A 20,214-nucleotide genomic window follows, 5' to 3' on the forward strand; every position below is an offset into this window, starting at 1 on the left:
ACTTCAATTTAAATATCGAAACGACCCGAGTGGTCAAGCTTGATCGAATCGAGTTTGGTCGGGCGTCCCATCCTCGCTCGATGTTTTTAAATTTTTAGCCCTTCGCAGTTGACTCTTTACGAGCAACCGGCAATTTAATTTCGACGGAGTACCCGTACGTGCCACGTCACTCGCCACTGGATGGACGCGCGTCGAAACTCCCAAACTTAAAAACCGACGCTATTTGAGCTTCTGGTCGCGTTTAGAAGTAGCGGTCGGTGACGGCGCTCGTCCCCCACTCGACACTAAACGGTCCTTCGTCGTCCGAAGCGTCGGAACGGGCGAGTCAGTTCTTACTCTCCCTTTAATAGATAGGGGGCTCTAATTGAGCGCGAGAGCTCCACTCAACCAAAATGTAATTGGTCATCGCACGACCGCCCCGAAGACTGCTATCATCAACTGTTTTAAATGGATATAGGTTTCCAATTGGAAAAGGCCATCTTCTCATATTTCGCGTATATGTGGCGTATTTTCATTCGCTTAAGAGTCCATCAGTCAGTTGCTTTTCTTTCGCGTCCACGCTTTTTAAAATCGCTCGTAAAATATAAATTTGTACTTAAGTTACCCAACAGTTAAAGTACTAAAGGTTTGCTAATTCCGTTTTATGAAAAGAGAATCGAATATCAAATATTGGTATTCTAGCCACCTCAAAAAAGAAATCGAATATTTTAAACGTCGAATAGTTTAGTCGATTATTCTTGAATGAATAACAGGGTCAGTTAATTGACCAAATACCAAATATTTCGAATACAAAATTATTTACCGTATTTGGTTTTATAATTTCAGTTGTAGTTAATTTTTTAAGATATCAAAAAAACCCCGAGGCTCATTAAAAATATTCGATGTAGTATTCGTTGTATTGGTTGTAACCAAATATCTTGCACGTCCATACTAAGTAGCTTTTCATGTAAAGTAACTTGGCGTTCTTGTTTAAGCGTAGCTTTTACGTCACCGTCTCCTACTTACGCGAGTTTTTCTAGAGCACGTGCAAATGAATCTAGTAATAGTGACGTAAGTGGAACGTATTATAATCATTTTATTTTTTAGAAACATCTATTCGAGTGGTTCCCAAACTGCAAAATTATTCTGAAAACATAACACTATCTTGTTGTAAATTTACTTATTTTTACCGAAGCTAAATCTAAGATTTTATTTCGTAACAATATTTTTAATAAACAAATAAATAACTTTTATTGTTGGTCGGTGGTCTAACTGGTAACCTGGTTCCAAACTGGGATATTTTGCGTCAAATCTAATTGCGCTATTTTTTTTAATAACTGCATTTTCTTTAAATCGTTCAAATATATTAAAACTAGGGGCTTAAAACTGATTTTCGGAACGCTAAAAGTATCGATCCAGTCGATTTTCGTTTAGAGTGAACCGGAAAAACATTTGGTAACCACTGATTTATTGAAAACGATATAGTCAACGCGATATACGTAATAAAGTATGAACATTGTCTATTGCAAAATTTTATATTCTTTATTAGTTAAAGCTATCTTAATTTTGATTAACTTTTCTTCACGAAATTATGCGAAATAAAAAAACACGAGATATTGTAAAACACAACAATATTTTTACTTCAACGTTTTCAGTACGGAGTGCGCTTGATTTTCAACTGGCGTCAATTAACAACATTCATACACAAGATGCGTATTATAAACATACCGATCATTTGGTTTTTTTGTCGTAATTTTTAATTTAATTTCTTTAATATAATTTTTTTTTATATAAGTACTTTCTACCATATATTTTCTCCGCGTTTCGACACATATAATATCGGTTCAATAACATTCTTCGACTAGAAATAAAAATCGTTTTCCGCGCGTGTTCATTCCAGAATGTCCGTCTCGTACTCACGTTCGTCGCCGAGTCCTTCGTCGGGGGAGTCCCGGGCCTCGGGTGACAAAGCCAAGTGCAAAGGGTTGGCCGAGATGTGAGGCATCGCGCCTCCTCCGCCGGCCATCGTGCCTCGCTTCCAAGTGCCGTACAGGGCCGCTCCGTAGTTGGAAGACGGCGCGTGAGCGGAGGAATTGTCGTACTTGAACACCTGGCTTTCGCCCGTCGAAGTCCGACCCGCGTGCTGATGGTGATGAGAATGTCTGTCGTGCCGTCCGAGCGTTTGGGTCATCAACGGTTGTTGAGGTTGCCCGTCGAGGTAGTTCCTACGTCCGCGAGGTAAAGTAGAAGCGGAAACGGACGACGGTTGCGGTTCTTCCGTTATTGGCAATGGGTGTTGAGGGTTGTTGGCACTCTTAAGAATAGAATAAGGTTTGCACGGTTCGTTTCCGTCGGTTTCGGCGTACAGTTTATGAAGTCGCGGATTGGATCCGTAACCGGAAGAACTAAGTAAAGTCGGAGGATAGTCGGTGGGCGACGGGGTGTCGCGCCTTTGGTACACGGTGCAAGATTCGTCCGGGCTCTCGGCGAACGTGACGACCGTGGCCTTGCCGCCGCCAGGCCTCTTGTTGCCGCCTTTGCAGATGGAACTGTTGGAACCGTACGCGCTGTTGATCTTCTCTTCGCGGTCACTGAGCGCGTCATCCTCTCGTGGCTGGTACGATGGCACGTCGACCGTCGTCATCTCGAAGTGGTTCTCTTTAATGCCGTCATACTTGCGATGAAGCTGCACTTGAACGGTCTTTCGTTCGTTGGCGGTGTTACTCGAGTGAGACAGAACTGGCTTTCGCCGCAGAACGAACAAGCAGACGCCGACGAAGCACGCGGTCGCCACCAGCAGAATCCCTATCACTATCGCCACGATTTCTCCCCCCGTTAACCCGACGTGACCACCCAATTTATTGACGATTAAAGTCACGTTCGTCGAAACATTGCCGGCTTTATTGGAAGCCACGCATATATAAGTACCGGCGTCTTTTATCATCACGTTGTAAATCGTCAACGAACTAATTTTTGGCTGTTCGTCCCCGGTTTCCCGTATGACGTACATTTGGCGGCCGAATGAAATGGGAGTTAAGTTGTAGACTACTCTGTCTCGCCATATCCAATGGATGGCGGCGTCCGGCATAGCCTCCACTTTGCATTCCAAGGTAGCGTTGTCGGCCTCGTTCGCCGTGACCGGAGACTGGGGAGCCGAAGCGTGAGGCGGACAAGCGTACTCGTCCAAGTGCAACGAGTCCCAGGACATGTTGCGCAGTCTCGGAGGTCGTTCGCAGGTGGGAGGAATGCTGTAAGGCACTTTGCGTTCGACCATCCAGACGCGAACGCCTCGAATGCCACAGTCGCAGAACCAAGGGTTTCCGTTTAAATCCAACGTTCGCAATTTGGGTAAGATCACAACCGTCTCTTCGAGCATGGAGTGCAAACGGTTACCGTTGAGCCTCAGGAACTCTAGTTTTTGAAGACCTTTGAAGGCGCCGGGATCGATGCTTTCGATTTGGCAATTGACCAGCTCTAGCGTCGTGATTTGCTTGAGCGAAGCGAAGCTCTCGTTCTCTATGCGGTTGATCGGATTATTGCTCAAGAGCAAGCGACGCAAGAGAGGACAATCCTTCAACGGCGATACTGGCACCATGATCAAAAAGTTGTGGCTCAAATCGAGTTCGATCAAGTTTGCCAGGTGATAGAAAGCGTCATCCGAGATCTTGACTAGTCCGCAACGCGATAAGTACACCTTTTGCAAGTTTATGAGTCCCACGAAATGAAAACCTTTCGTCGGAAGGTTCGTGATAAAATTTCCAGCCAGATTCAAAACTTGAGTCCCGTTGTTGAGTCCTTTGGGCAGGAGGCTTAGTCCCGCTCCGATGCAATCCACGGTTCTCTTGCCGTCTTTCCATTTACACTTGCACTTCTTGTGGCAGTCTTCGGCGTTGGCGTCTTCGGTCAGAAGGAGCAGCAGCAGGATGTAAAGACCACTCCAGAGCATCATGGGATCCAGCGGAGTCCCATGGTTGCCTGCCAACGGGTTCGTCAGCTCGGTTCTTCGCTAGCGGCGATCTTTTCGAGAGGCGACGTCTCACATCAACCGTCTTCGACGATGTGAGATCTTTTGGCAGTCCATTTTTATTTCCGGTCTCTTGTATGCCATTAATTTATTCGTCAACTGTAAATATAAAAACGTTGGAAATGGTTAGCAAATAATTTTTGTATCTAGATATTATGAGGAATAAACTCGGTATCGTATTCAGTTTTTAAGAAACTTCTTGAGGTGAAGGGTAATAGTAAGTGTAGGGAGCTGTTGGCTCACGTGACGTCCAAGTCTTGTCACCACCCTTGTAGCTAGCAAGGCTAATACCCAAGGCACCACCTTAGGCCCAAGTCATCGAGCGACTTTTAATGCCTTTCAACAGGTGGCCGGTCACTTTAATTAATGCTATTAAAAGTCGCTAATTGACTTGATAATTAGCTAATAATTATTAATATATTATTGTTGTATTACTAAAGTTTAATAATTTCGAGGTTAATTTAGTGTTACCCTAGTTATTTAAAAAAACTATCTTGCAAACGTGATAGTAACTCGAACGAACGTTATAAAAAATAAGTTAATATAATCGATTTCCATTAAATATGTATCGTTTTTTAAAGACAAGGGCTTTCATCAAAATCTTTTCCAGTAAAAAAAGCCTTCATTTCGTTGGAACTCCATTCGAAAGCAAAATCATTCCTCGACAGTTCCACGTTTAAAAAAAAATGGACTGTAAATTTTGACAACCCGTAGAATCGATGAGAAGGGAGTTCGTGTTGGGCTTAGCGGACCACCGCGGACACGGATGAGCGGGAATACTCGGAGCCATAACATTAGAAACCTTTCCTTAACCTCGGCTAAATCAACCTTCCGCAAAACTGTCCATCGCAAAAGAAGAACGAGAAAGATAGAAAAATATAGAGATAGAGAACAAGGCACGGAAAAGACACGTCAAAAACTTTTCTCGTTGAAAACCTATCCGGCAAAGATATTGTCCAAAAATACAAGAAAATCCTCTCATCCTCATACGGTCTTGTTCCACCAGTTAAGAATGCCAGGAATGTCTACCCTGCGCATAGGGTCTCCTTTGGCGTTACGAGCGTCCCGCTAATACGGGCCCTCAGTGTGGAACCCTATCGGAAGTATACCGCGCTTTGTAGGGGGAAAATAGCATCCTCTTATCTCTTTTAGTACCTTGAACGAAACTATTCTCAATGTGGAAAGTAATACATTTGGACATGATGTAATACTTTCGTAAAAGCTAGGAGCAACAAAAACAGCACCCCACAAAAGGAGAACGCAACTTAAGTAAATTTTGATTATGGGGTTTGGAGGGGCCAAGTTTACGGAGCCGAACGCAACCCGTCAAAAGTCGTGCATTTTCTTGTGTACATTTTTCATTGGTTAGACGCTTTAGTGCCTATTGCCGTCGGAAGAAGACAATTCCGAAATTGTCTTCCTCCTGCCCGTAAAACGTTTAGCGTAAAGGCTCGTCCAATGAAATTTGTACACAACACTGCTTTAGCATGTTTACAGGCTAGCTGCGTTCTCCTTGTGTTTGCTGCTCCTAGGTAAAGGATCTCAATTGGCATCGTTTCGAATTCGTTAATCACGCTTTGTCAAAATTTATTTTCTAGTAAACATAATGGAAGTAGTAGATAAACAAATTACTTTTTGATTTATCGCCGTCAAAACTTTTTTCAAATGACTTCTTCATTTTAAATAATTTGATCCTTAAATAATCAGCTAGGCTAATATCCAAGGCACCATCTTAGGCCTAAGTCATCCAGCGACTTTTAAAGTCATTAATTCAGGTGGCCGGTTAAAATGCGTAGGAGGGTGATGGAAAGCCCTTCATGCCACGCGAGCCAACAGCTCCCTACACTAACTATTACCGTTAACCTCAACAAGATTTTATGGAAGGGGAAACCGAAGAGCAAGTGGCGGTTCGACGTGAAGTAGCTCTTTTTTCCATAGATGTTGCTAGCGTTGAAATCGAAAAGGCGGTACTTATAGGTACCCCTCGCGTTGTTTCGATCGTTTGCAAATTGGTAAATAACATAAATTACAGCAAATTATATACAATATTTTTACCCGGGATAGATTATTTAGGTTAAAGTCCACTAAATAGAGTATAAGTTGTCTAACTATAATACTCTACAAGGGCTCTCTGACGACGTTACCATTTGGCTATTTTTTCTTTTAGCTTCCTTTGCCATAAACAGATGGCACCACGCTCTCCAGTAAAGACTAGTTTTTCGAAGAATCAGATAGATTCATGACGATCTTTAATAACAGGGGCCTTTTCATAAAACAGGTGGCAATGATAGAGCCGCCACTTGCTTTTCGACCAGTGAACCAGTGACTGTGAAAATTTCAACAAACTGATTTTGATTCCCACGTGACAAAGCAAGTGTTACTACTACTACTACTACGACGACGACGACGACGACGATGACGATGGGAAGGTGCGTATTATTATGGCCCTGGTGAACTTGTTCCTTTTTTCATAGGTGTCGTTTTTGTCATTTCTTCCGCTGAATTTTTTCGCGAGACGAAATTAGAAAATTATCTTTCTATTAAGAATGTTATTTTAACTTTTTACGTTAATTAGACTTTCAAACGTGGACCCCCCCCCTGCCCCCCCCCCTCATTCTTTTCTTTCTTAATGGAAGGCCGGCGGCTCCCGCTGAGAGAAAATAACTGCAAAACTCCTCTAAGAATTGCCCTCCGCGTCTGCCGTTTTTGTTCGAGAATTACAATATTGACTGCAGGTTCCCTGGGAGGAGTATTTTTAATTATGTAAGGGAGTCTATATGAAAGGATCGTATATGAAATATAATGTACGTCTAAACAATATTTCGCCTATTAATCTTCAAGAAGTCAGTTGGAAAATTGTTTATGCAAATCTGGGGCTGTGCCTAGAATATTAATGATGACGGTATGTACCTTGATGGAAGACTTATTTCGAGGATGGAATTGGGATATACAAAAACCCCTTAAGGAATAATTTTAATAGGCCACATGCGTATACAATAAAGTGCCATCTTTATTTACAATATCGAACTACTATCTCGAATAATTATTGTTTGATGTAATAGCCGCTACAGTGGTTCCTTTGCGAACTTAAAAATCAGGGTTTGGTTTTTACATTACACAAATATTCTTAGAATTTTGAATACGAAGTAAATTTTTATTACTATTTATATATTATTACTTATTACTATTTGTTTGTTATTATTATTTATTATAATTTGATTATATTATTTAATAGTATTTGTTTTTATTATTATTTATTACGATTTGTTTGTTATTATTACTTATTACTATTTGTTTGCTATTATGCATTACTATTTGTTTGTTATTATTACTTATTACTATTTGTTTGTTATTATGCATTACTATTTGTGTGTTATCATGCATTACTATTTGTTTGTTATTATTACTTATTACTATTTGTTTGTTATTATGCATTACTATTTGTTTGTTATCATGCATTACTATTTATTATTAATTATTACTATTTATTTATTATTATTATTACTACTTATAAATATTATTATTATTATTATTTATGTATATTTTATTTATTATTGATTATACTATCAATAAATTATTATTATTTATGTATATTTTATTTAATATTAACTACTATCAATTAATTATTATTATTTATATATATTTTAATTATTATTGATTACTATCAATTAATTATGATTATTTATGTATATTTTACTTATTATTGATTACTATCAATTAATTATTATTATTTATGTATGTTTTACTAATTATTGGTTACTATCAATTAATTATTATTATTTATGTATATTTTAATTATTACTTATTACTTTTACTTGTTTTATTTTTGATATTTTAAAATGTTTAAAAATGGGTCGAAATCTTTTTTTTTAAATTTTTTGGTCGAAATCTTTGTTTTAATTTTTGGGTCAAAATATTTAGAAATTTCGATTTGATATTCTAAAATATCTTAAAAGCGAAATCGAAGAAAATTTCTTCGCGAAAGTAATTTCTGGGCAAGTACGAGGTCCTACTATTTTCAAACTGAGACGTTGAAAGTGCCCTAAAGCCCCATAAAGGCAACGCTGATTAGTCTATTTGTCTTCGAATGAGCTTTAGATGGCGCGCGCCTTAAAAGCTATTCTCCTCCGGCGATTGGAAATGAAAACTCCATTTGATAGCACTATTATCCTTATCTTATATATCCCATTGTAGGGTCATTTCTAGGCGTTTTACAGCCCACGTGGGAACGCCAACTCGTATACAGGGTGGAAGCCTCGCCCGTTTCCAGCCTCGCTACTTCGCCTAGTACACCAGAGTGCTGCGGGTCGAACATTTCTACAGGCGCTGGTATTCCATAAATAGACCAATGGCATAATTAGAAGCGCATCTTTATCCAATCGCCCGAAAAAGCATTTGGAGGATGCGTTTCTAATTATCCCATTGGTCTAATTTTAGACTAGGAAAAGTACCGAGGGTGGACCACGACTGAGGCATCCAATTCTCCCATTGGTCTATTTTTGGCCTACCAGCGCCTGTAGAAGTGTTCGACCCGCAGCACTCGGGTGTACTAGGAGAAGTACCGAGGCTGGACCATGGCTGAAGCTTCCACCCTGTACTTTAGAAAAGAGAAAACCCTAGTTTGAGAGTTTCTCACCGGGTTAACACCCTAATAATAGTATGAGAGTACCAGTAGAAAGGAAAAATAAGTTTCCAGGTTGTGTGTTTTTAGGCTAACAATTCGCATCAAGATCCGGATATTCGTTGTTCCCGAAAAAAAGCATTAATTAAATAGCTGTCATTGGCGCCCCAAAAAAGGAACTGGGAATGTAAGCTAAAACATTTCTTTCGTAAGGGCTAAGAGCTAAATAATGCGCGGGAGATTTTGGATTTTCCCCCCACCGGCTTAGAACAATGAGAACGAACCAAAGGTGTAATCAGATAGTCGTTCCTACTTCTAGGTTTAATTAATTCCATTGCCCGGCATTGACTGATGATTTAGATTTCTCTCGCAGGATTGTTGGCTGAAGCCCCCCAATGAAGATACGTCTTTCTGATAAAGGGCCTACGCGGTTTATACCCTGAATATTAGCCTATCTATATAGAGTCGCTACACCGAGGCTTAGCACGTATTCTCCGCGGTAATGTACCGTTCTCTCAAAGACAAGGAACTCTGAACTATATCTTCGGGATATACGGTGTTTCGAAGCAAGGGGTAAAGGAAGATTTATCACGAAAGTTTATTATTTGGAAAGAGACTATTTGTAAACATTTATTCGGCTCATTTAGATTTGCTCCTTTGCAATTTCGTTTGATTGTTAAATTAACTGGGTTTAAATTTGAGTCGTTTTCTTAATATACATGTATATTATCACGAGTAAAGCAATACCAATAAGTTGCTAGATAACTTGGGCCTATGTTGGTGGGTATTAACCTAACTGATTATAGTTATTATTATTTTTATATTATTAAGTATGGTCACTTGTAGCCTTGTCTGTACGTTTACAGATTTTGGTTTATTTTTCTTTGTCAGTGAAAGCGTTTAGATCTAAGATTCCTATTGCATTGAAACCTGTAGACAAGAAACCAGCTTTTCAATAATCAATTCGAAATTCATTGTTATTTTGTCTAAATAAATAATAGATTTTATTTTGTTCGCTCAGTAAATTTAGCTAGACTTTAGATTGGTATCTACAGGGAAAGTTTTCTCGGGGACATAGGACGTTGTGTGCTTTTAAAATTTCTTGGGAAAATGACTTCCTTAAGGGGGAAGACTACTGGGGCCATTGTCTACTTTCGCGCTATTTCAAGCTGAACACTTTTAATTTGGTATTGTAACTTATAAAATTAATATTTAAGTGTAGAACAGCCTCTTTTTTAGTGCCTAAAATGTTTTTTACAATTTTAAATTTAAAAGTAATTAAGTTATTACGTTTCAATTCGGACCCCCGGAGCTAAACAAGTTGGGCAAGTGCCCAAACTACCCTTTAGTTAGCACCTTATAGCTCGTTAACTATTGATATTAGAATTATCAAAATTATTTTAAGCACTAGATGAAGGTTCAGCCTTATAAGAAAATTATAATTCAATTATGTAATTGTTAAAACAGAAACGTTCAGCTTGAACGAAAAAGAGGCTTTTACTGTATTCTTCCCCCTTAAACCAGGGGTAACCATGTTTCAGATCCTATAAAGATTTCCTTTTTAAAGGTCAAGATCACCATTCTGAATTACTTGTATATTCTAGTTAATTTTTATTATACAATTTTTACATATTTGGGCACCACTGTTCTAAAATATATCGTAATCTGACAACAATAATAATAATCAGCAAGGTTAATACCCAAGGCGCCACCATAGGCCTAAGTCAACTAGCGACTTATAAAGCTAATTACCAGTGACCGGGTTTGAATGGCTAGGAGTGTTGTGGTGAAGAGCCCTTCATGACACTCGAGCTAACAGGTCAATACACTTACAACCGTTAACTTCAGTAAGTTTTATGGAAAACGGAAACTGAAGATTTCGGGGTGAAACCCCTTTAACTAGTGGCGAGAGAACTTGTAACCTCAACACAGAAGAAGTTCTTACGAGTTTCTATCCAGTGCCACAAGCTGGGATCGAACCCGGCTCCTTTTGCTGCGAGGCGAGAGTGCTAACCACTTCACCACCCCACTGAAAAACGTAATGCTGTTTATAGATAAAAAATTGGTTTAAGACAACTTTAAAATTAAAAATGTCAAAGAACTGATTATTCTAGTTACGATATTTTTATTTTTAAGATTTAACGATATACAGGGTGTTTCAAAAGGTTATGCAAAAAATTTAAGGAGTTATAGGGGGTGAGTTGAGAAGTATGCCTGTTTTTTCCCATTTTCCTACGATGAGTGAAAAGAGCGCCAGAGAGCTTCAAAGTGTGGCCTACTATCCCCTGGAAGTAGGCTGCAACAAGCGCAAAACCAAGCAGCAGGGACTTTAAATACTGTTTAAGTTTACTGGTTTACGCTGGTTACCTCGATTTGCTTACCAAGTCCTTTTTTACCTATCAAACGAACCCAAACCTGAATGTTCGCGTTTCCTTGCTGCTTGGTTTTGCGCTAGTTGCAGCCTACTACCAGGGGCTAGTAGACCAAACTTTGAAGCTCTCTGGCGCTCTTTTAACTCATCGTAGGAAAATGGGAAAAAACAAGTATACTTCTCAACTCGCCCCCTACATTTCCTTAGAATTTGGGCGTAACCTTTTGAAACACCCTGTATACTTATTTGAGATAACGATTTGGACATTTGAAAGTCACTTAAATAATGCGACTGAATCAGTTCCCATTCGGTTCTGATAATAAGCATATTACAGTTAAGTTTGCAAAGGCGAGCTTGTCCCAAGTACGTACTCTCTAAAGCAAATCAATATATTTTAAATAAAATTCAAAGACCAAATCGGTCAATGATCTGTTAAAAGCGAAGATAGTATAATTTTTTTCTAACCTCTTGTACAAATACAGACAGAAACATTTAGTCGATATTCAAGCTATATATAATATCTAATGGATTGAAAGATATACAACAATTTCTCGTATAAATATTTTCTATCTACTTTCCTCGATTATCGTAATTCTATTCATTGCGTTCTATTATACCATTCTATGGAAAAGCCGAAATATTTGCTCTATCTTTGGCTGTGGATGTTTTTCCCATACATAGTCTATGAAATAGGAGCAAAATATATCTCATAAATAAATGCTTTTGGAATGCGCGGTACAAAGAGTCTCTGAAATTTTATTTCTACAAAAACGTCTCCTTTTTGGCAAGATAAGGTAAAGGCTCCGCAGATTACCCGAATATATACATTATTTCTACGCTTAGTCTGGACATTAAAAAAGGAAAAATACAGTGCTTCGATCACACACTGGTCATCGGTATAATGCATAAATCCATTTCCACCCAGCTAAAGAAATTCAGTTCACAAAAATAACTATTTCGGTTTTCCCATAAATACCATATATAAAGGTTGTTCGATGAAACCGTTTTATATCGTATTATTCTTTTTTTCTAGTCAATATCGACACTATAGACATTTTTCTATTTATACCTTCTGATAGCAAAGTTCAAAACCTTTTCAATAAATAATTTTATTTTTGAATTCTACGCCAGTTAAATTAATAGAAATATTTCTGGAAACAGGATTATTTGATTTTATCGGTAATATTTACATTAAAGTGGTGTACAAAAATAAACTTAATTATCGTTAAAATGGAAATTATAAAGAGTAGAAAAGCGAGATAAATAATTCGACTCGTATTTGGTTTTTGAAGAAAGCAATTTCCCCGTTTTATTTTGTAAGAATATGATGAAATCGAATATTGTAATTGGGTTCGAAAATCGTCTTTGCAATGTATTTATATTTATATCAACGCGCAACACTTATTTTAAATTTTCCTTTTTTATTCATTTTAAATAATTTAATACTGGTGGAATAAATTACGTCTATACGATTTGAAAACTTTAGCGTATATCAACGCGCAAGACTTATTTTTATTTTTTATTTAAATAATTTAATTTGTTGTCATAAATATAAAGTTAGAAAGTCAATTTATTTTTAAATTTATCTAGTCTACTTTCTTCCTGAATAACCAAACACCATCGTGTTGTAATTGTAAAACTAGTATAAGCGTCCTCGTAGAGATGGCGATAGTAGTACAAATCCCTGTAAACTAGCTTCTCCCTATACACTTCTACAGGCGCCCGTAGGTCAAATATTAGGATATTTTTCAAGGACGGACCAAGAGCCTAGATTATTCCCATTTCTGGAAAATCCAATAAAACACGTTATCATCAGTAGTCTCTACTCTTTCGGTATCTCGAAAAATGTGTTTTTATTTTGCTATTTATCGGCCCAATTTTCAAACGGATATTCTAAAGCCATTAACACAATAAAAATTTATCTCTTTCGACAAGTTTTTTTTCTGGCAAAAATATGAGTTTCGGCGTATACCCTCGCGTTGGCCTAATACGTTAAAAATAGACTTAAATCTTTCGTTACCCCAAAAATGGCACGAGTGGGGTTTGGGGAGAGGGGGTGACTGCCGTAGATTTATGATCGCTTATAACCATTTTTTTCCCCACCCTTTTTCCTTGAGAAAAAAATAAATATATGACTTACTTCGCTTTCGACGGTGCTACTATGTATTAGGGACAAGGCTTACTGGTAGCCATAATAATAGAGTGCGTCTTTCTAGTAAAAAGCATGCCTTATTTTTTACAGCTAGCTTTTACTCTTGATGTATGAGATTTCGGGGGGGGGGGGGGGCGAGTTGCCCGGTAGGCGGATGAATATAGTTTATAGGACCCCGATGCTCCTAAGGTGGAAATTTTGATATTACTCGTCCAACGTGGTGTGAGAGATCTATTAAATATAATATCTATGGGATGGGCTACCTGTATTTTATTACCAGTGCAGTGCTGGTGAAAAATTGCGATTTACGAGCTTTGTTCGAGAACATTATTTTAGGTATACGGAATTTTGAATAATAGACACGCCGCACCGCTATAGATAGGTTTCATAATATTGGTAGTTTTCAGTTGGACTTTTTAGGTTTTATTTCTTAATAAATCATTTGAAATAAATGAATGAAAATCCGTTATAGATAATAATTAACAAGAAAATAAAGATGCTCTATTTTTTGGAAACTAATCGTCGATTCAACTATTTCCATTGATCAGCGGTGACCAAGGTACCAATCAAAATGGGTTCGAACTGTGCAGGGTAGGTTCCACATACGTGGCAGCCAACAAAACTTATGGTCCCGAAAATTAAGGACATTCAGTTAATTTTTAAAGCTAGCAATATTTTTATTCATTTATCGATCGAAGTAACGTCTAGCCTAGCAAATTCTTAACTATTTATAATCTAGAACTAAAACACTATTTTATGTCACAGTTTATATTTATCCCTGAGTATTTAAGATTGGTTTATTAACCGGTATTTTTTTTCACAAGTCACTAGTTGACTTAGTCGTGTGTGGTTCCTTGGGTATTAGCATAAGTCTATAATACTGTTCCATAAGTTTGTCACTTTGGGGAATATTTGACTGAGAGCTAGTAACGGATAACGTTATCACAACAAGAAAATCTCCCCCTGGCGAGGCGCTGTCAAAGGCTACGCGTGACGCGGGAGCAAGCGGACGCAAAACGGTGACGAAGCCCGTAATGCAGTCTGTCTTGTGAATAGCTAGCGGTAAAACTTTTGCATGTGAAGAATAAGAAGTGTCACCTTTATGTAATAATATTATACACTTATGGTATTAGCTTAGCTGATTATTAATAATAATAATAATCAGCTAGGCTAAAACCCAAGGCACCACCTTAGGCCCAAGTCATCAAGTGACTTATAAAGCCATTAATTCAGGTGGCCGCGGGTTACAATGCGTAGGAGGGTGGTGGCAAGACCTTCAAGCCACGCGAGCCAACAGCTCTCTACACTAATTATTACCGTTAATCTCAACATTTAAAAATTGAGTTTATAACAAAAGGTTCTCATGAATAACAAAACACTTTTTTTAAAGGAGAACGCAGCTAGCCTTTAAACACGCTAACGCAGTGTTGTGTACAACTTTCATAGGACGAGCCTTATCACTGAACGTTTAACGGAAAGGGGGAAGACAATTTTCCGAATTTCCCCTTCCGACGGCAGCAGGCGCTAAAGCGTCTAACCAATGAAAACTGTACACAATAAAATCCACTTGTGTAGAGTGCTGTGTTTGTTCCTAGGTGTAACAACACAAATTTTGTACACTAGATTAAAAAAATCCGTTTATTATTTACCACGAATTGCATTTCTGGTAAATTTTGAGTAGTTTTTATATAGCTCCTTCCCCCTTAAAAAAGCCATATCAATAGACCTTCCAACTCAATTGAAGCACACACTAGTAGCGTTTTTCCTTCCGCTCTCGTCCGGCGGGTGCGGAAGGAATTTGACCATGATGCCCGCAAAAAGTATAAACCATATAGTTATTATCCTTAAGCTAAATACTTCTTTGATACAGCAGATTATTTTACGTATTTTTAACCGGAATTGGTGTGTCGGACCTGCGTTGGCAATTAAATGTTTCGTATAAATACCCACAGACGTGGCATCTAAGAGCCCTTCACCGAGAGAAAGAGGAAAAGGCGTGGTTTTCTTCAGGGAAATAACCACATATTTTATATTCTTCTATGTTCCTTCTTGGTTTGTGGAATGAAACTGCTCCAAGCATGCACTATAATGTGAACGATGGTTTCATAAATTAAATTTGAGGTTTCTGTAAGCTAGGAGCAACAAACACAGCACCCCACCCAAGGAGAACGCAACCCGTCAAAAGTCGTGCATTTTCTTACGTACAAAATGGGAAAACAAAATCACGTGACTACCTTTTCATAGCCAACTTCGATTCGGTAACGTTAAGGAAAAAAAATATTCCTTCCAGATACAGTATTTTCAATAATAATAATAAATAGATCCTTGATCAAAATTTAAACCACCATTAGCAAAATAAAATGAGTAAAGTTCGTATTTCTTAGGATAGATGGCGCTGCACAAAGTCACGTGACTACCATCTTTTCAGCCCCCCTGGATTTTATAGTTTCACCCATTGAGATATGTGACTTTTAAAAGGAGGGTTTATACATTTTTATTCTTGCTTTAACTTAGGAGCAACCAACACAGCACTCCACACACAAAGAACGCAACCCGTCAAAAGTCGTACATTTTCTCGCGTACATTTTTCATTGGTTAGACGCATTATCGCCTTCTGCCGTCGGAAGGGCAAAATTCGGAAATTGTTTTCCCCATTTACGTAAAACGTTCAGCGTAAAGGCTCGCCCAATTAAATTTGTACACAACACTGCGTTATCGTGTTTAAAGGCTAGCTGCGTTCTCCTTGTGTTTGTTGCTCCTAGGTGGCATCGACTAACGTGATCTCAACCAAGGCAGGTTGGCAAGTATAGGAAAAGTTGAAGCCTCGGCAGATTTGCGCGCACCCCGGCCCTATAACTATTTTCCCGCTCCGTGGTTTGAATTATCGGCTTTTTCGGCGTTTTCCGGAGTGGAGGGAGGCGCCTGTACGTGCCCATGGCGCGACGGACCAAAAAAAAACCTCATTCCTTTTCTCTTTACTATTTCACCTTTACGCGATCGAGCGTCGAACCTTTAGGGATTTTAACAGGCTCGTAAAAATACCCTATAAGCCCTTCAGCGAGGCGCGTGCCCCCGAAATTTCGCCCTACGTATTGGGACTATAAAAACCTTATTTAAGTCATATCTGTATTCAGAGCCGATAGAAACCCGATCGACTTATTTGTCATCTCGTCGTAAACCCCAACTCCACGGCGTCGAAATATACTCTGTTTTACTCCTTTTTTTTTTATTTCCCGGCGTAGCGGCTTTTTCTTTATCTTTAAACCAGAAAGCGCTGTATACAGGGTGGAAGCCTCAGCCGGGGTCCAGCCTCGGTACTTCTCCTAGTACACCAGAGTGCTGCGGGTCGAACACTTCTACAGGCGCTGGTAGGCCAAAAATAGACCAATGGGATAATTATAAGCGCATCTTTATCCAATCGCCCGAAAAAACATTTGTAAGATGCGCTTCTAATTCTCCCATTGGTCTATTTTTAGGCTAGGAAAAGTACCGAGGCTGGACCACGGCTGAGGCTTCCAATTCTCCCATTGGTCTATTTATGGCCTACCAGCGCCTGTAGAAGTGTTCCACCCGCAGTACTCAGGTGTACTAGGAGAAGTACCAAGGCTGAACCACGGCTGACGCTTCCACCCTGTATATTTCGTCTTTAAATATGAATGTCTCTGGTTCCGTTCATTTTTACCCGCAAACCGGAATGATCAGATTTGTATTAATAACTTTAGAGACTTGGAGGTTTCAATATGGATTGGCCAAAAAACCGATAGTTCCGTTGTTCGCGCGCCACGTGCACCATTCTGTACATTCTAGTATAAAATGTCATTTTCGTTTCCGTAATCGTGTGCTCAGACCGAAATATGTTGTGTTTTACGGTATTCGTTTTCACGGGACAATTTTTCTCGTAATGTTAGGCTGTTTGGTTGGAAATGGTCCTTTGCGGAAAAAGGTTTATATTGATAAAGAAACTGTGCTAGAAAGTGTAATTATGTCTTGTAAATATTGAAAATGGTGTATTCAATTTGACGAATAGTTTTTAAATTATGTATTGTATTGAATTTGATAAATAGTTTTTAATTTATGTATTGTATTGAATTTGATAAATAGTTTTCAAATTATGTATTGTATTGTATTGAATTTAATAAATGGTTTTCAAATTATGTATTGTATTGAATCTAATAAATAGTTTTTATATTATGTATTGTATTGAATTTGATAAATGGTTTTTAAATTATGTATTGTATTGAATTTGATAAATAGTTTTTAAATTATGTCCCTAAATTTAAAACTTAACTTTTAATAATAATCTGTAGCGTGGACCAGAGCAAAGAACACAAAACACCCAAGACTGATTTTATCGAAAATTAAAATCTTTGCCTTATCAAACTTGTCATGTAATCTTTTTTTGTCGATACCAGGAAAGTTGTGGAAAAAAATTCATTAAACTCCTGGATTATCTGTTGGTTAATCTGAATTGTTGTCAGCTGTTTCAAATTGGGGCTATAAAATTACCTCTGAAAATCTCTTTACAATTTTAATTGTGACGGATAAGTGATAAAGTTTGAAAATTACAACAACAAAAATTCAAAATATCACGTCGTTACTAAAAATTATTTTAAATTTGTCTAATGTTTCAAGTGTACAGTGTCAGACAAGTTGGAAATGCTTCTCAATTTGCGTTAATTAAAATCCAATATTATAACCCTCGTTATAACAGCTACCGAAACCACCACACAGTCTTATCCTGAAATATGTAAGCGCGAAGTCTCTATGGAATATAAATCCCATCTTTTGTTTTTACTAATATTTCTTTTGGTAGCTTCGGACCCTTAAAAAAGTGTAGGAACTTCGGTAGTAGATAAGGAGAGTGTAAATCCTGGGGAGGGCTCTAGAAATTTGGTTCTTGTTTGAAAATAGTAAGCCCCCGACTTTGAGAATGAAAGCCATTAAGAAACATAAAAAAGACGATTATAGCCCTTAACCACACATCTTCTTGTTACGTTCTTTATTTTAGACAACTCTTTATGTAAAAAGCATTCCAGGCTTATGTCTAACGTTACTTTATTCACGTTCCGAGGCCTTATCACCCAAAGCCCACTCGCTGGCCATTTTCCAGTTAGGTACCCCTCAAATATTTCGTTTAATAACGGCCGAAAATGGAAAAAGAAAGTGAAGGGCACGCGAGGTTCCTACAACGTTACGAAAACAAAGGACCTACATAACGTCAAACCGGATAAAAAAGGTTAATTTAACAATATCTTTTATGTGGCCAAGGCCCCAGAGTTTATATACCATAAAGGATTTTTCCCTCGTAGTAGTACCAAACGTGAATATTTTGGCGCAGACTACATCGACTCGCTTGAGCTACAGTTGCATCAATATTTTATCGTTAAAATGATATGTTGAAATGGCTTTGTTTCCAGGGATGCCAGATAATCAACCAAAAAACCCGCCAAAATAAAACTGAAAACAAATCCCCAAAAAACAGTCAATCCTTATTTTGACAAGCAGTCCGAAATCTGTCGATTTTCCCAAAAACAAGCCAAAAAATTAACCGCGAAGATTTTAAATTATTTTTATTTACGAAAAAAGCTGATTATTTTATCTATTTATTTTAAATTTTAATGGTTTTGGCCTCTTTGAGGTATTTTCAGTACAAAAAGCCCCAAGAAACATACGAAAAGCCCAATTTTTTTTATTTCCAGCCAATTTTCTTGAAAAGAAGCCCAATTGTCTGCTTTCCAGCCCAATATGGCATCCCTGTTTGTTTCGAAAGCTTTTTCTATCTCTCTCACTCTCTGCTTTGGAACAATAGAATCGTGTTAAAGTACAATACACAAATATTTGACTACTTTGGTAAATATTTCGGGCTTCTACTTTTTTAAGAAGCTTTATGGATTTTGGGCTGTCATTTCGTGTTAGCGGCGCTAAAATATACGCGTAAAAAGTCGATGTGTGTTTAAAAATAGCGTTTTATAACACGCGGGGACTGGATTTTAACGCATTATTAAATAACACACATGTTATGGAATATAAGGATCGTGGCTATGATGGCTTTTGGGTGGGGCCTCTAGATTATTTGGAAATTTAATTCTTGGAAAAAATTCGGGTTCGGAAACTTTACCTTATGTTGGTTTAAGTGTTAAATACGTGACGTAACGCGAGTAGTTAATTTCTATAATCACACGCTAATAAAAAGCGAAAATCTTCATTAAATCCTGGACAAATAAACTAAAGGACCCGAATCATAAGCAAAAAGCCCATTTTTAAAATAAAATGGACCACCAGCGCTCCTAACGAGAAAATCGCGAAGCTTTTCCATCCAAATACAAAGCACTTGCGTACAATTGTTTGCGTCACCCACCAGTGCTCCTACCGACAAAATGGCGAAGCTTTTCCACCCAAATACAAAGTGCGTGTGTAAAATTGTTAGCGTCGCCTGCCAGCGCTCCTACCGAGAAACTCGCGAAGCTTTTCCACCCAAATACAAAGCACTTGCGTACAATTGTTTGCGTCACCCACCAGTGCTCCTACCGACAAAATGGCGAAGCTTTTCCACCCAAATACAAAGTGCGTGTGTAAAATTGTTAGCGTCGCCTGCCAGCGCTCCTACCGAGAAACTCGCGAAGCTTTTCCACCCAAATACAAAGCACTTGCGTACAATTGTTTGCGTCACCCGCCAGCGCTCCTACCGAGAAAATACCAAAGCTTTTCCCCCTCAAATACAAAGCACTAGCGTACAATTGTTAGCATCGCCTTCCAGTGCTCCTACCGAGAAAATAGCGAAGCTTTTCCACCCAATAACCACAGCACGTGAATAAAGCCGTCAGGATGACGAGCAACAGATAATTGGCATAACGTTGTTATTTAATATGGATTTAAAATATGACTGGAAATCGTTCCAATATCAATCACCGTGGCGCTACAAGCGACGATGCTCTAAGCAAACCAAGCGCGCTGTTTAGATTTGGGTCCAGTAGCTTTTTTGTCCAAAATGAAATTGAATTATACAGGGTGATTCAAAGGGTTATGCAAAAATTTAGTAGTAGTTGTAGGGGGTAAGTTGAGAAGTA

General features: G+C 38.3%; 1 protein-coding gene across 1 annotated transcript in view; it reads right to left on the minus strand.

Annotated features, from left to right (window-relative positions):
- Nucleotides 1-1,666: 1,666 nt before the first annotated feature.
- The window catches only part of LOC149943404 (uncharacterized), a 59,244-nt gene continuing 40,696 nt past the window's right edge, over nucleotides 1,667-20,214 (minus strand). Inside the window, exon 2 of the mRNA XM_090174507.1 lies at nucleotides 1,667-4,102. Coding sequence (XP_090030633.1) covers nucleotides 1,871-3,928 — 2,058 coding nt within the window. The 5' untranslated portion in view covers nucleotides 3,929-4,102 and the 3' untranslated portion in view covers nucleotides 1,667-1,870. The remainder of the gene's footprint in view (nucleotides 4,103-20,214) is intronic.

The sequence above is a fragment of the Leiobunum rupestre genome, chromosome 5 (genome assembly GCF_980474605.1).
Source record: "Leiobunum rupestre chromosome 5, qqLeiRupe1.1.hap1, whole genome shotgun sequence".
Taxonomy (NCBI): Eukaryota; Metazoa; Arthropoda; class Arachnida; order Opiliones; family Sclerosomatidae; genus Leiobunum; species Leiobunum rupestre.